The sequence below is a fragment of the Malus sylvestris genome, chromosome 12, assembly GCF_916048215.2.
Source record: "Malus sylvestris chromosome 12, drMalSylv7.2, whole genome shotgun sequence".
NCBI classification, from domain to species: Eukaryota; Viridiplantae; Streptophyta; class Magnoliopsida; order Rosales; family Rosaceae; genus Malus; species Malus sylvestris.
Genome location: NC_062271.1, coordinates 27,853,055 through 27,868,372, shown reverse-complemented (window position 1 = coordinate 27,868,372; position 15,318 = coordinate 27,853,055). Strand labels below are relative to the sequence as shown.

Genomic DNA, 15,318 nt, shown 5'->3' with positions numbered 1-15,318 from the left:
ACCATTCATGGGAGAGATTTTTCAGTGTCCAAGAACACAAGCACATACGACAAATGTGGTTATACAAGTGTAGGGACATTTAAAAAGAAAAAATTTCCTCCACTTGTGTAATATAGTTTGTGAAATCACATAATCATCATTTGTAAAAAACAAAAACATTACGCTAACTAACTAGCCTAACTCACATATGCCGACTTTTACAACATGTTAATCACATAACTAAGTACAAATTTCCGTATTAATAAACTAATCCTTCTTATGCTAAACCCTAAAAATAATATAGACGTTTAGTTTTCAGCATGTCATGCATCCTCTCTCTGCTGCATTCAGATATGGTTTTCAAACTTTCTGTGTTCATGCTCATCAGTCTTACAACCATCATCAAAACAGTCCACGTGTCAGCTCTTGGTGCTTGCCCTAAACGTGGCAACATGGAAGTTCCGTACCCTTTTGGTACAGACGACACGTGCGGGGGACTCGAGTTACAAACTCTACTGCAACAACAATGGAGAGTTCTCGAGTTCCAGTCAGCTGAAGGCTTCAGCTACAGGATCCTCAGCATTGACCTAGCTGCTCATAAAAACCACATGATCACGTACAGGATGACGACACGTGTCGCTCTACCGATTTCTCCTCAGAAGGTCCGAGACTCTTGATGAACAGTTGCCCTTCAACGTGTGTGCTCAGAACACTGTCACATATTGCTCAACTGCTGCGACGATCTTCTCCGATCGCTTCTCAACTGTTCCCCAAACAGCCTCTGTAGGGTTTGTGAGGAGAACATGTTGGACGGTAGGAATAGTGCATGCAAAAGCAGGCTCTGCCGCAGTTACTTTAAAGACTCACACATGACGTTGCATGTGATTAGGGTTAGGGTTAGGGTTAGAGGGTGCACTGCTTGTACAAGTCTTCCTCTTCCACCGACGGTGCTTCTCTTTTTGTAGCTTTTCGCAAGCACGACCAAAACCACGAAGGATCCATTTGTGGGAAAAAAACAATTGTACAGTTTTCGCAAGCTTGAACGATAATCAAGATGTTACAACCATTTAAAAGCAGGCTTACCATTTATCTGAGTCACATAAGTATTTTTTTAATCTAATTTTTATGTCGAAATAAAGAAATTAATAAAAAAGTTCAAGGTCGGAATATCTTTTAGTCAGTTTTTTATTTTTTGCACAAACAATATCACCAACATCAAGACCATCTCCAACTTTTATGTTAAAACTTAAACCTTTTAACCTAGAAAATTTAGGTTTTAATTCAAAAACAGTTTTTCTACTCTAACATTTTTGAGTTAAATTTTTAGCCTAAAATTATTAAGAATGAATTTTGGATAATTTTTTTTCTTAAAGTAACTTTTTTCAAAAATAATAAATTTTATGTCTGAGTATCCTAATTTAATTTTATGAATATTTTAACTTAAAAATATTTATATTTTGATAAATATTAAAAAATCACTAAACGACATCATAAAACTCATGGGAAAATTATGAAAAAAAATATGAAATACATGAAAGAATTTTTTTTTATTTACTTTAGCTGTTGGATTTAAATTTGAATCGTTAGATTTTTTTTTTACCATTGGACTTGATCATATTAAATCTTAGCCGTTGAATTCAATGAATTTATAAATATATAAAACTATAAAAAAAATACACATACATAGTAAACCAACCCACTAACCAGCGAGAAATCTTGGCCTAAATTTACAAAAATGAGTTTTTGGTTAAAACTCATATTTGCCCCAAAAGTTGGAGCAAGTTAGAATGGGTTTAGAACCTAAAAATTGAGTTTTATTCCAACGATTGAAATAGGTTTAAAGGGATGAGAAAGTGAGCTAAACCTCACAATTAAGTAGTCATCATAATGTGGTTCAAATTCATCTTTGGCGATAATCGAACATAATACCTCACAAGTGAAAAGGAATACCACTAGACCATAGTACTAAGTGGCAGTTTTTCATTAGTTTTAACATCTCACAATGTCCAGTACAAACAATTGTGGTGCTTAAATCTTACTCTTGTATTTCAAAACAGCAACTAAACGAGAAAAGCTTGTATAGACCGTATCCATTTCATACAAGACCGTATCCATTTCATGCAAGTTGTTCTTCATTTAGGCACATTTGGAGTAAAACACAATCAGGCAACTAAAGGCAGCTCGTTACATGAAAAAAAACAGTAAATTGACAAGATCTAACCAGCATTTGTAGGCAACTGCAAACAAGTGCTAAAAAAAATTGGCTATCGATTATATATTCATTTGTTGTAACACAGTAAGTAGAGGGAACAACAATGAGTTAGGTTCGTTCTAACACAACAATTACTCAAACCTTCAATTTACTTACAAATTAAAGCTGATAGCGATAACACTTCAACCCTTTGTCAGTCAGTCAAACAGCCGAGCACAAACCAGAATCGCCACAAAGTTTCGACACACTGCAAAAAGGATATCTCAACTTCATTTCTTACACACATCTATAAATAGTCACCACCTGAAAAACGAAAACCAAGCATATGCTCACACTGCCAGATTAAAAAAAATTACAATTTAGTGAACGTAATCGGGTAAATTACTACAAGACCACTGTGGGTCTTGTCAGTCTTTTTCCTTCCATGGCGTCTTTCTTGTTCTGACACTTTGCGCAGAGGAAGGGGCCTTCCCATGGCTTTGATGCCGGGGAGAAGAAAGGCGCAGAGTTTACTGATAAACCTTCAACTTGGGGCTGATCCACTTGGCAGACTGCGCAACGGAAAATCCCCGAATTAGCATTCAGAGGAGAATCCTTACCCAACCTGTATTTCAGTCAAGAAACGAAAGAAATTAGGGCTGCATTCAAACTAGAAATACAGCATAATAATTAGCAGTTAGATAATAAACCATGCTGAACTGACCTTTCATCGAGCATTGCTGAACCTTCTTCAAACAACTCCTCCACAACTCCGATAGCAGAAAGTTTATTTGTCTTGTTCATGGAGTTCTGATTTTTCTTCCCAAAGATAAGCGAAGCAAGCATGTTTGGTTTCTTAATTGGTGGTGGAGGCAAGACAGTATGGCCTGAAGGGATTATGTCAACAACTACGCAGGTTGTATCATCTTTCAGTCCCCTTGACCTCAGAGCCTCCTAAAACAGAACAAAGAAAATCGGGACTAGATCAGTAAAAACAGGCTTAATTCTCTTGAGCTGTACATAATGTTTGTATTTAAGGAGCATCACCTTAACGACCAGCTTTGCAGCAAGCTCTGCAGGCAATCCTCGACATGACTTGGCAGCCATATCAGATGACAAAGCATCCCAGATGCCATCAGAAGCTATTATAAGTCTTCCCCCAGCATTTGAAAGCTGCATAACCAGGGAAAAAAGTTGCTGAGAATTAAAATTTTGTAAAAGCATAGTAAAAAAGAACCATTGTCAATAGTACAAGATGAAGTCACCTTCACTTGCTTGACATGGGGTATTGGGACAATGTATTCTCCCACATCTGTGTCGCCAATTGACCTAGAAAGGCATAATCCACCAGGCCAACAGCGAAGGGGACCAACCTGAACCATGTAAACATAAGAAATTTAGACCATAAAAAAAAATGGTTCATTGAAATGCCTTTCAGTTTACAAGTAAAAAGGGTGAACAAAATAAACTAGGATATACCTCATTGCCCCCAAAAATATTGAGCCTTCCTACTTCACCTCCACTGGCAGTAACACGCTCCCTCTCTTCTTCATTTTCTTCCAGCCTGTGATCAACAGTTAAGAGTGAAACAACACCTCCCTGGGTGTCTAATATACATCGTGAATCCCCAACAGATGCAACAGTCACAGTCCAATCATCAATCACAACAAAAGTCACAGTTGTACCAGAAGTTTCCCCTGAGGTTGAAATTAAATCAGAAAGCTAAGAAAAACAAAATCAAGCAAATCAAATAAATAATTACTGGAAATCAAATGGCTTGATGTTATACCTTTCTGTTGAAATTCTATATCAGTTTTGACAAATCCTGCAACCAGCGCCCGAGGAAGGGCTTGCAGCCATTCATCCCTACTGGTTCCTTGAGGAATGGCACTCAAAACATTAGCCAATAAATTCTCCTTGGTAAAAATAGCAGCTGATATACCATTATGCCCATCAAAAATCTGCAGACAAATAATTTCAAATTTGTATCAGAAAGAGTGAGGGAATGAAGTGATGCTCTATTGGTGCTGACAAATGTAGAAGAAGAAAAGTTACTACACAGTGATTGCTCATTTATCACACCGTTTCAAACCTGAGAACAACAATGTTCCACTTTACCGGACACAAATGCAACTATCAAATTCACTCAAGGTGACTTTTCACTTTAAATGATTCTCAAATTCTTTTCCTTTTCCTCAGTTTTCAGCAGCCAAACAGAGATCAATTGTCCTTCATATATGTACAAAGACAGAAAATAGAGGGGGAAAGTACCGCAAAGACAGAAAATGATGTTGACGGATCCGAATGAATTCTTTGGCAATCGGTTTTTATAAGAAAGTAATCTTCTCCTTTCTTCGCCAAACCAGCCTGCCCATACTTCAAATAAGGTTTCTCAACTTTCTCACCCCTAAGCTCACGACCAATCAGAGTCGCAAGTGGAGTGAGAGGAGATTTCATCGCCGATACTTCAATCTGGCTCATTTTAGTGTCCGTTGGGACATTTCCAAGACCCAAGTGCCAAAACCCTATTCATCCAAACGATTAAACAAAATCCTGTCAGAACTTCATTGCAAACGTGTACATCTAAATGTACTAAATCACCTCGTACGTCCATCAACTGGCTTAAATGATTCACATATCAAAGTTAAAAATGATAACTAGATAACGGAGCATATGCCACTAAATTTTTACACATTAGAAGCTTTCGCTACGCCTACAGAATCTAAAACCATCCCCGGAAACTGACCCAATGCTTCTATGCACATATTTCATAAAACCGGTAAGCTACAAACGAAACAGAGCTAGATACAATTTCTAATGGAAAACAAAAACCAACAGAATTCATACCGAAAGAAGAAAAAGAAAAAATTGTTCTTGCTAGTATATTTTATAAATTTAGTACCTTTTCCTCGAAACAACAACCGATCAGAAGCCATTTTACACCAACAAAATGAGAAAATTATATCAAGTAAAAGCAATTTACAAAAACCCCCACCTAGCAATAACAAAATTTAAACTTTCATAAATAGTAAAGGGCGAATTCAAATAAAACACTTCACAAAATATGCAAAAATAGTCCCTTTAGACCCCGAAATCCATCGAAAGATCACAGTAAAGCAATCTACTGAATCCTCAAGAAGTAAAATTGAGCTAACCACGAACTATACGAATCATAAATATTGCAAAATTAAAAACCGGGGAAATTCAGAAATAGCCAAAAAAATGGAAAAATCAGAGGGATTTATCGGGGTACCTTCGAATGCAGAGCAAAAACACTGACAGTCAGAGACGGATCGAGCAGGGAGGATCCGACATTGAAGCCCATCTACAAGTCCTCCATTGGAATCGAGCTCGCACTGGTTCGAGAACAAACCCTAGGAGAGAGAAAGCGTCGCACCTTTTCCGTGATTTGATTGGAAGACAGCTTAGAGAGAGAGAGAGAGAGAGAGAGAGAGAGAGAGAGGGGGTGGGATTTTTGGGAGAAAACTGTGTTGTATGAGATTTATGTCCGAATTCTCCGGCGAGAGAATTGCAAATTGGTAGGGGTGAAATGACGGAAGTGACCTCTGATGGAGTGGGTTTGGTTGACAGTTGGGTCCCTTTGACTAACGCAGCTGGATGTGGTTGCCTGCATGATCCACCGGCTGGTGGGGACTTGGGGAGCCACATTGTTCGTATCGTATCTTTTTTGTTTTTTTATTTCGACGTAATATTTACGTTTGTTGCGAACCTCCATTTGTGAACCACGTATATTGATTAGATCAAATAAACGATCAAAATCGTTCAATTTGTTAATTTTTAGGCAAATATCAAGTCGACAAATTCATTTTAATTAAAGATCGTTTAATCATTCAAATATATGAAATAAATAGACGGTTCATCATGAATATATTATTTGATATCTGCAACTCGAGCGGGTTGAATGGTCAACCCAACCCTGATCCATTCTTTACAATTCAGGTTTGAGTTGGGTTTGGGTTCAAGCGGATTTAGTCAAGTTCATATTTTAATTGGATTCAGATTTTATTACACCTTGTTTTCCTTGATTTTCACATTTTGAGCGAAACAACGTCAATTGTAGTTAGATTTTCATTTACACATCATCATCCACACAAAAGTTAAAACAAACAATTTTTAATGTTTCAACCATGCAAATTTGAAATTGGATTACAAGGCCTACACAGAGATTCAATAAAAAAAATGTAATAGTAACACTATCATTCATTCATATTCATATGAAGACAAACTATAAAGAAGTATAGTCATTCCAAGACTTATTCATAACTTATATAATATGAAGTGCGATGGTAATATGTGTATGAGCGAATTAAAGCTCAAAATTGGATTGTGTTTCAGTTGACATGGGCGGGCAAAAACATCATGTCAACCCAACCCAATAAATGATCTGGTTGAGGTCGGGTTGGGTTTGGGCGGGTCTTTTCTTCATACTAACCTACCCGATCGGATTTGAAAACAAGTTGGACATGGACGGATTCTGGTTGACCCAACCCAAGTTGCACCCCTACCTACCCTGTCTAGTTATTATATACATTCAAATGACTAAATAATCTCCGATTACAAGTAATTGAATGGTTCCAATTATGAAATTTATGGTCAGAATACGTTATTTGTAAGGATGGAATGAGCTCATCCCCCAACGGGGAAATGCAAGTATTAACCAACGTCAAATGTAGTTTACATTAATTAATTGGGTTAAGATTTAACTGTTGCAAAGACTTATTAAATCCCTACATGCAATATTTAATCGTTAACTTTTCGGACCATGTACTTGTACGTAGTATAGAAGTACAAGTGCAATTAATCAGGGGCACTGTGCTCATCTCTTAGCTCTCGAGTTTGAATTCTCTATTTTCTACTTCATTTGTTTATATCTTAGGGTTAATTTATTTCTAATTAGATGACAATATAATTTAAGAAAAAATTAGTATCCGGTTCCTAGTTCTTACTGTTCATTAACTAAGACCTTATTAGTTCTCAAATTTTGATTCAAGTCCCTAGCATTAATGTGATAATGAATTTACATGTTTATTATATATTTTTTTAATATAAAAATTAGTAATTAATTTAGGGTTTAATACTCACACCTCTATTAAACTTCTAATTAATTTTCAATTCAAACATTTCCAAAATAATAAAAAATTAAATTAAGTTTGTACCTATTAGTTTATATATATATATATATATATAAAGATTCTCAATTTTTTAATCTTAAATGTACCCATTCATATAATTTTTCAATTTTTTTAATCTTAAATGTACCCATTCTCAAATATATCAATTTGTTATATGTAAAATGTACCATTTTTTTAATATAAAATCCATTCAAAATTTTTAATCTATGTTTAAACTTATATGGGTACATTCTTTTTCGTTGATTTGAGAATGTATCCATGTTTTGGTACAATAACTTTTTTTGTTAATTTTGGTTAATGTACCCATACATATATGTACACACACACACACAAAATATAATAGAGAGTATAATTTATATTTTATTATTTTTAATCCCATAAATTATGGGTTTTATTTAAAATCTCATTAATATAAATTACAAATTTCAATTTTTAATTTTTAATTTAAAAAATATAGTAACTTATATTATTACATTAATGTCAGGGACCTCAATGAAAAATTAAAAACTAACAAGGTTGCAATCAAAGAATATTTATAGCTAGGGACCGCATCCAAAGTGTCTCATAATTTAATGTAGCACCCAATTGCGTGAACAGTATAGTTTCAAACTTGAGATCTCTTGTTTAAGAGGTAATTTGAATTGTAAGCGCCTTGCTCCAGTCAACCCTAATTTGAAAATCGTAGAGTATTGTACCAATATTTTTATGTGAGATCTCTTGTTTAACAACCCTAACTTGGCAGCCACGCACCAACTCCAATTTCACCAAAAACAAACCCTCCTCCCTTGTTCCGTCACAAAACATGTGACGGAACTTTTTCACCTTGCAAGCAAGAAAGACTCCGACTTCATTTAATGAGATAAGACTTTGTTGTTGTTGTTATATCGGAATGATCGCCAAACTGTAGTTAATTTTATGTGTACCATACTTGATCAATCCTGAAACTACTGATCATCGGTCAACGTTATACCGTCAAGGACCCAGAAAAGTTTCCCTCCAACCAGGAGGCCAATCACAGCGCGACACGTGTCGACATCAGAAGCCAATCACAACACGACACGTGTCAATGTCAAAATGAAACTAGAAACTCTCTTCTATAAATAGAGATCATTCTCTTACAATATTTCCTAATGACATTTGTACTAAATCATTCACTAGTACTCATAAAAGGAGAGCTTGAACCTATGTATTTGTGTAAACCCTTCACAATTAATAAGAACTCCTCTACTCCATGGACGTAGCCAATCTGGGTGAACCACATACATCTTGTGTTTGCTTCCCTGTCTCTATCCATTTACATACTTATTCACGCTAGTGACCGGAGCAATCTAGCGAAGGTCACAAACTTAACATTTTTTGTTGTACCAAAGTTCTCACTGATTTTGTGCATCAACAAATTTCATGTTCCCAGTATATTTCTCCAGTCAAGGTTGATAAAATGTGTACTTAGCAGTTAATTAATTAGTAGGAACTGAATTCTGATGAAATGATGATACTTATAAATCCGCTTAATTACGACATTGATTTGTTTATGTTAATTGATAACGTGGATAATCTTGCATGAACTGGATATTTCAAGATCTTTGTGAAAGGAACAAGTAACTTGCGTTTTTTGTTGGGGTTATCAAACTAGTATGATTTTAACCACACACGAAAGGCTAGCGGTTACCATGCATCCAAGATTTACGTTCAGTTTTCCTCCTCCCCTGCTAGTATTGTTTGTATCGAAAAGAAAAATATAGACTCGCTTCAATCCCGAGGGCAAACTGTAATATCAACACTCATATAAAATAAACTTTGATGGAACGGGGTGCTCGACAACTTACATCTCATGACCACCACCGGAGAAACTCAGGCAACCAGAATTATTGCCACTTATAGAAAACCTCTCTCTCTCTCTCTCTCTCTCTCTCTAGGTATATGTGAACACACAAAAATGACCCCGAAAAAACAAAAAAAAAAGAATCATACAGCCAACTTCCCTCAACACACAATAAAAAAAGCAACCTCGTCGTCGGTATCACTTTGCACTCCCAGGCCTTCGTTTCCCTTCACCGGACCTTCCACTTAAGGTCCTGTGCAGAGGCTGACTAACTCCATTGGGTGGTTTCCGTGATGGCGAAGGAATCAACGATGGAATCATACTCCTGGTGACAAAGCAGATAAGTTGAAACATCTTATTAGAACATATCAAGGTATATAAGATATTTTGCATAGGAAACAATATGCTGATAATGCTGCTCAAAGAAAACGATATAAACTTATAGCAGTCGGAGTTTACCTAGTTTCCGGGCTCCTTATTGGCCTCGAATTAGTTTTCTTTGCTTTTGCTCTCAGTCCATTTGGAAGGCTGGTAGGTTTCGGAAGGTTTTGTTGCCAAAGCATGTCTGGCTCTGAACAATCACTTGTTGCAGCATCAAGCTGATCATCAGAATCATCGGTATTGGCCATCTCATTCCGACTCCTTTGTACATCATAGTCTTGGCTGTCCTCTTTGCTCGCCGTTAATTTTCCAAAGTGTTGTTCCATGTACAACTTCGGAGGGTCAGGAAGGCTACTCGGTCCAAACATCTCCGGCAACTGTCTATTGTCCATATCCCAACTTCCTAATAGATTCTCTTCTCTATTTGCACCTTCGTGTTTGTTCACCATGACCTTATCAACCCAATCTCCAGAAAGTACTGAATCCTTATCGGATTCCTCCTTTGAATTTAGTCCTTGATTACAAGCAGGTGGCCAGGGAGGCGAACGCGCATGCATCATCATATCTTGAGGATCTAAACTTCGCCTTTTTGGCTTCAATGTAGTGTTTTTGCGAACCTAGTGCAATTAGATGAACCTCCAGTGTTAGATTCATCAACTAAAAAGGATAAAATAAAGTTTTCAGCTTATCAATTTAATACTTAGCCAATACCTCTATGTTTCCAAAATCATCTGCTGTTTGCCTGCGAGCCCCGGCCAAATCTCCAGTGCTTTTCCGATTAGAATGCAAAGGGGAAGACCCAGCAGACTTGATTCTAGATCTTTCTGGGCTCATGGATTGAGAATATTTAAGTTGCGCTTGCGCTCCCTCGCTTTCCTTCCTTGCTAAGGCTGCCTTAAGTATAGCAATCTGGATAAGACAGTAAGAAAATTTGGTAAACAAGAGGTTATTGTACATTATAATTGGATATAACTGTAGAAGCCATAGATTAGCCACCTGTTCTTTGAGTTCTTTTACATCTGCACCGTCTTTGTTAACTCGAGCAGCACCAAGTTCAACTGTGGAAACTCTTTCTGCAAATTTGAGTGTACTAAGTGTTTCTCCGAGAGCGTCAGGCTCAGGGCTGATATGAACAAACATGAGCGTCTTTGCTTGCCCTCCTGACACAATAAGGATGGATCAAATGATTACAACGGAGACCAACAAAAAACCAGAAAAATGCCATCTTACCGAGTGAGTCTTGGAGTAGCTGTGTAAGTTTACTGTTTCTGTAAGGAACGTGTGCGTTCTTTTGAGCAAGAGAGGCAATGACATCTCCTAAAGCTGAGAGAGATTTGTTAATATGTTGTGCCTCCTTTAACCTGTCTCCCGTCACCTCAGATTTGTCAACTCTCTCACTTCCTGCCAAGTCAACTAGATGCATACAACCCCGAAGAATACTTCCTGACGTCAGGTCTCTTCCGTGAATATGTACTGTCAAGCAACTGTTTATGATGTCACAGGAGTTACTTTAGACGGATTCATGGTCACTTCAGTACTTTACTTGTAGTGTGAAACGAGAAGGGATCAACTCACAATTTATCTAAGAGGACATTATTAATCTTACCTGTGCGACCTACTACTCCTGTCATTCATGGCTGTGGCACTCACTGAACGATTCTTATGCCCAAGGTTCATCAAATATATAACATCAGAAGTCGATGATACAGGAACAAGGTTCGCCTCAGGTACATTAATTCCGTTTTGAGAGCTGTTGCGAATTTCTAATGTATGTTGGAGTTAAGGACACAGAGAATTATGATATGCATTGTAAAGAAAACAATAGTAAACGAAAAATAATGGGTGTCATGACTCATGAAGGATATCGTTTGCTAGAACCCTCCACCGCAAGGAGATCCTTGACTTGCTCATTGTAAATTTCAAGCATCTGAACAGAAATTTCGTAACAAATGGTGTCCTTTCTCTGTTCTGATAGATAAAATAAATCACTGAGTGCTCTGTAATTTACACCTCGACTTTCCTCTGTAATCTCCTTCGGTCCAGTCTACATCGGTGAACAAGATGAATTTATAACTCGTAAGGAGTCAGTTGGCCAAAGAATGAAGATTATATGATGAAACATCTATGCACATATTTTACCATTGTAAAAGTTTTCCCTGATCCCGTTTGGCCATAAGCAAATATACAGACATTGTAACCATCGAGAACAGACCGAATCAGAGGCTGCGTATCTGAAAACACCTCCTCTGCAGAGAAAGAAAAGTGGCAGTGAAAAATGCTGACAAATATGATAGATTAGGAACGAAACCATATTGAGAGTAGCTAACCTTGGGTTGAAAAGGGACCAAAAACTTTGTTGAAAGTGAAAGATTTCCTTCCCTCTTTGCCATATTTGGAGGGAGTGATAATTTTAAGACTTCTGTCATCTATGTGATCATAAGTACTGGCCCGATTTGATTGCCCAGGCAAGAAGGGCCGCACTCGACAGTATACCCTTATATTTCCTAACCAAAGTAATTGATGGACCAATTAATCTTGTAGACACGTACAAAACACAAACTGTTTCTTAAACATAGAACTCGAGACAATTAAAGGAAGACCAGAAACACTACCTTTCAAATCCTGCACTTGATTGTATAACTTGCGATTTTCTTCAAGAACCTTCTGATATCCTGTCGCTGCAGAAGCCAAACCATGGAGGTGCTTGCCTACATGCATGGTAAACTAGTTATGGTCCTCCGTTGAGAACGTGAAACAACGTTAAAGTATTCGACAAAACGTGAGCTAAGTGAGCCTTATTAAAAGCATATCATATCGTTTTTCATTTGAAGTCCTACCTAGGTTGTTGAACTCCTGCTGGTACCTCATTTGTAGAAGCTTCATTCCTGCTTTTGTATCGTATAGAGTATGTTTCAATTCCTACAGAATAAAGATTAACATAAGTTTCGCCAGTATCTTAGGGCAGATAAACAAAATTTTGTAGCTGCTAATATGATGTGACCGTAGTTTACCTGGATGTCTTTCTGTTGTCGATCAACCAACGTTATCTGCTTTAAAGACTGACTTTTCGATCCCTCGCTTTGGTTGTATATTTCCTCCTCTTTGGTTTCAGAGGAAGCTTTCTCTTCAATCTTAATCATCCATCAATGGCAGCAAAATGTCACCCATTGTGCTAATGATAAAAGATACAAACAAAACCGAGACACGTGCACAAGGATATCATAACGACACAAACTTGCCACTTCTATTGAATCTAAAACTTGTACCTTCATATCACCAGAAGCACATTCAGAGGCACAGTCCGAAAGAGGTCTATCAGGGCCGGACAACATCATATCTCTGGAAGCTGTTTTCATCTGTCATAAAGAATTCAATCGTCCCACATATAACATACTTTCTCGAAAGGAGGCAATGAGCTTTCTTTGGGAGAAAAGCAATGCACATAGGAAAAAGCAAGGCAATGTTGAAGAAATGCTGCTGCTTAGTGCTTACCAGTTCGCCTTGGCTTGCTAACCGATGCTCAAACTCCTCCATGACTTTACTCAGCATATTTTCCACAATCTGTTAAAAGCAACAGGAAATTGTTTCTCTAAGTTATACATATATGCTTATATATAAACAGGTGCTCGGGCTGAATGAGAGGAACCCTTACGATTGGTATGTCTTCTTGCCTCTTGTCTGAAAGCACTTCACGGACTAGCGCATGTAAAGAATGAGAGGAACTCTGAAGAGCAGAAAGCAAAACAATTACTTTCCTGCAATATTATGAGTGCAAAATAAAAACTGAGAAACACCTGATCTCACTTACTGCTTCATTGAGATCTTCACTGGACAAACTATCGTGGGACTTTTCGCCCCATGATAAGGTCATTGGAAAGGAATTTGAAAAGGGTTCTGAATTTTTTCGCACGAAGTATTTCCCGCAGGTAGTTGGTTTCAAAGCTCCACAATATTTCCACGATCCAATTGCACCTCCTTGTTTCCACTCAGAGTATGATTTCAATGCTAGAACGCAGTTCACAATCCTTGCGGATTTCCCTCCCTGTAATTTCAGAATGTGAAAAACTGCCACAGCCGAACAACAAATAAACAAAGTACCAATGCATTTCTTCCTAAATCATAAGGATTCATCAAAACACAATTGTTTTCGGAGTACATTTCCTGAGCACAAACCTGTTCCAAATCCGAGGCTTCAAAGGTTGGAAGCCCCATTTCCTCAACAGACACAAGGAAGTTCCTGACATTTTCGAAGTACTGATACGCTGACAAAGCCGCCCCATCGGGAATAATAACGGAGTCACAAGGGCCTTCAACTACCTAAGAACAAATCGCCAGTTAACATTAGCAAAACCAGTCAATAAACAAAAAGGGCTTGAACCAATGCAAAGTGGAAACCAAGTTGGGCCATTACCTTCGGCACAGCTCCGGGTTGAACTTTGTTGAGAACATTGCAGAGGATTATTCCACTGCGCAATCCGAGGCGGAAATCCTCTTCCGAAGGCTCAGCCGGCAAATCTTTACCCCCAACGACGCCAACGGTCTTTCTTAGCCACCTTGCTGCTTCATACCTTCTCAACGCTGCACAATAACACGGCAACATTCATAGGATCAGAAGACTTTCTTGGCCACCTCAAGAAATGCAAGAACCAATCAATTGAAAAAATTAATCTGAATTGAAAGATCAAAAATAAATAAAGGAAAGATGATTACATGCTTCCTCGGCCTTCCTAGAAGCCAAGTCGATATCGTTTAAACGACTCCCATGCTTCTGAAGAACGCATTCAACCACAGAAGCTATGGAGAACGGCAAGACTTGCTCCGTCGCCATTTACCGCCAAAAAAAACCCAGAAAAAAAAAACACCAAAAATCTGGGCGTTAAAATTCAACTCCTACCCGTTAATCCAACTTGCTCAAACTACCCAAATCACAATTCATAAGCCAAAATCGTAATGGGAATTCCGGCAAGTTCGAATCTTTTTCTTTGGAAAAATGTGAAGTTTATGAAAAATTTTCCGGAAATCTCTGAGGGAGAAAGTGAAATTAGAAATGGGAGGAGACTTGGATGTGAAGATAGCAAAAAGATAAAAAATTTGGAAAGTGAAGAGAGAGAAGATTTTTAGGTTCGGATGATTTGATTCTCTCTCTCTCTCTCTCTCTCTCTCTCTCTCTCTCTCTCTCTCAGGCTTTCTCTCTCTATCTTTCTCTGGTTAGACTAGTTTTAGCTTGTTTCCCTTCTCTCTCCGTTTCTGGGTTTGTTAAATATAGAAGGAAAAATACTACACCGAACCTGGTTCCGAGCCTCTCGGGAAAGCTTGGCTCTAACGGTTTGTATTTAACGGATCCTTTTGTCTCTAAAATTAACATTTTCCTTGTTACTTTGTTATTTCATTTTAGGTTGTGAGAGATGAAAGAATAACTTTTGTCACTTGACGTTTTGTGCTAATGGAATAAAAATATGTGAACAAAAAGTTACATATGTCTTTATTTCTTTGAGCAAGACGCTACCATGACAGTATACATGTACTATATAAGTCATTATCATCGGAGGGATTCTTTTTTCTTGGAAGTGAATTAAAGGGGCATTTCTTCAATTTTGTGGTCACATAAAACCTAATTTGACTCTTGCCCTTCTCTTTGGCCAATTGGACTGGTTGGATTAACAAACTTGTCTTTTGCCTTTGTTTCTCACTTTTTGGTTAAAAAAGAAGGGTGTGGCTTTATGTAAGGTAGATTGATGAGAAAGTTTTTAATATCGTCATGCTATTACAAATTCACGTGTTATATTATAGTG

At 37.6% G+C, this 15,318-nt stretch overlaps 2 protein-coding genes and 1 pseudogene across 3 annotated transcripts; 1 reads left to right on the top strand and 2 right to left on the bottom strand.

The window, feature by feature from the left end:
- The first annotated feature begins 287 nt into the window (after positions 1-287).
- Positions 288-944, top strand: LOC126592325 (wall-associated receptor kinase-like 20; annotated as a pseudogene).
- A 1,286-nt stretch (positions 945-2,230) lies between these two features.
- LOC126593896 (probable protein phosphatase 2C 5) lies at positions 2,231-5,676 on the bottom strand. Of its 2 annotated transcripts, XM_050260058.1 has the most exons (9): positions 5,424-5,676; positions 4,442-4,695; positions 3,960-4,131; positions 3,650-3,867; positions 3,436-3,543; positions 3,218-3,343; positions 2,895-3,124; positions 2,548-2,795; positions 2,231-2,438 (listed from the first exon to the last, which is right to left on the bottom strand). In XM_050260058.1, exons 2-8 carry the CDS (start codon positions 4,649-4,651, stop codon positions 2,576-2,578), a joined length of 1,284 nt encoding a protein of 427 aa, XP_050116015.1. In that variant the 5' UTR covers positions 4,652-4,695; positions 5,424-5,676; the 3' UTR covers positions 2,231-2,438; positions 2,548-2,575. The 2 variants fall into 2 exon arrangements, with proteins under 2 accessions (XP_050116015.1, XP_050116014.1); XM_050260057.1 differs by having other exon boundaries at positions 2,231-2,795.
- A 3,405-nt stretch (positions 5,677-9,081) lies between these two features.
- On the bottom strand, positions 9,082-14,753 carry LOC126591887 (kinesin-like protein KIN-14I). Its single transcript, XM_050257597.1, has 19 exons — positions 14,237-14,753; positions 13,938-14,104; positions 13,700-13,843; positions 13,335-13,568; positions 13,179-13,250; positions 13,019-13,087; positions 12,793-12,882; positions 12,538-12,657; positions 12,364-12,445; positions 12,139-12,234; positions 11,854-12,030; positions 11,666-11,772; positions 11,392-11,570; positions 11,133-11,294; positions 10,757-11,010; positions 10,523-10,686; positions 10,238-10,435; positions 9,605-10,143; positions 9,082-9,470 (listed from the first exon to the last, which is right to left on the bottom strand). The coding sequence occupies exons 1-19, from the start codon at positions 14,352-14,354 to the stop codon at positions 9,344-9,346; spliced, it is 3,099 nt and encodes a 1,032-aa protein (XP_050113554.1). The 5' UTR covers positions 14,355-14,753; the 3' UTR covers positions 9,082-9,343.
- Between the last annotated feature and the right edge of the window lie 565 nt (positions 14,754-15,318).

Bases quoted from the DNA above. Each gene is read 5' to 3' on its own strand.
- LOC126591887 (XM_050257597.1), bottom strand. From the start codon at position 14,354: ATGGCGACGGAGCAAGTCTTGCCGTTCTCCATAGCTTCTGTGGTTGAA. The intron at 12,446-12,537 runs GTAAACTACGGT...TTTATTCTGTAG, and splicing joins GACAACAGAAAGACATCCAG to GAATTGAAACATACTCTATA. The intron at 10,687-10,756 runs GTAAGATGGCAT...TTATTGTGTCAG, and splicing joins GCTACTCCAAGACTCACTCG to GAGGGCAAGCAAAGACGCTC.
- LOC126593896 (XM_050260057.1), bottom strand. From the start codon at position 4,651: ATGAGCCAGATTGAAGTATCGGCGATGAAATCTCCTCTCACTCCACTT. The intron at 4,132-4,441 runs GTACTTTCCCCC...ATTTGTCTGCAG, and splicing joins CATCATTTTCTGTCTTTGCG to ATTTTTGATGGGCATAATGG. The intron at 3,125-3,217 runs GTGATGCTCCTT...GTTCTGTTTTAG, and splicing joins CTGCAAAGCTGGTCGTTAAG to GAGGCTCTGAGGTCAAGGGG.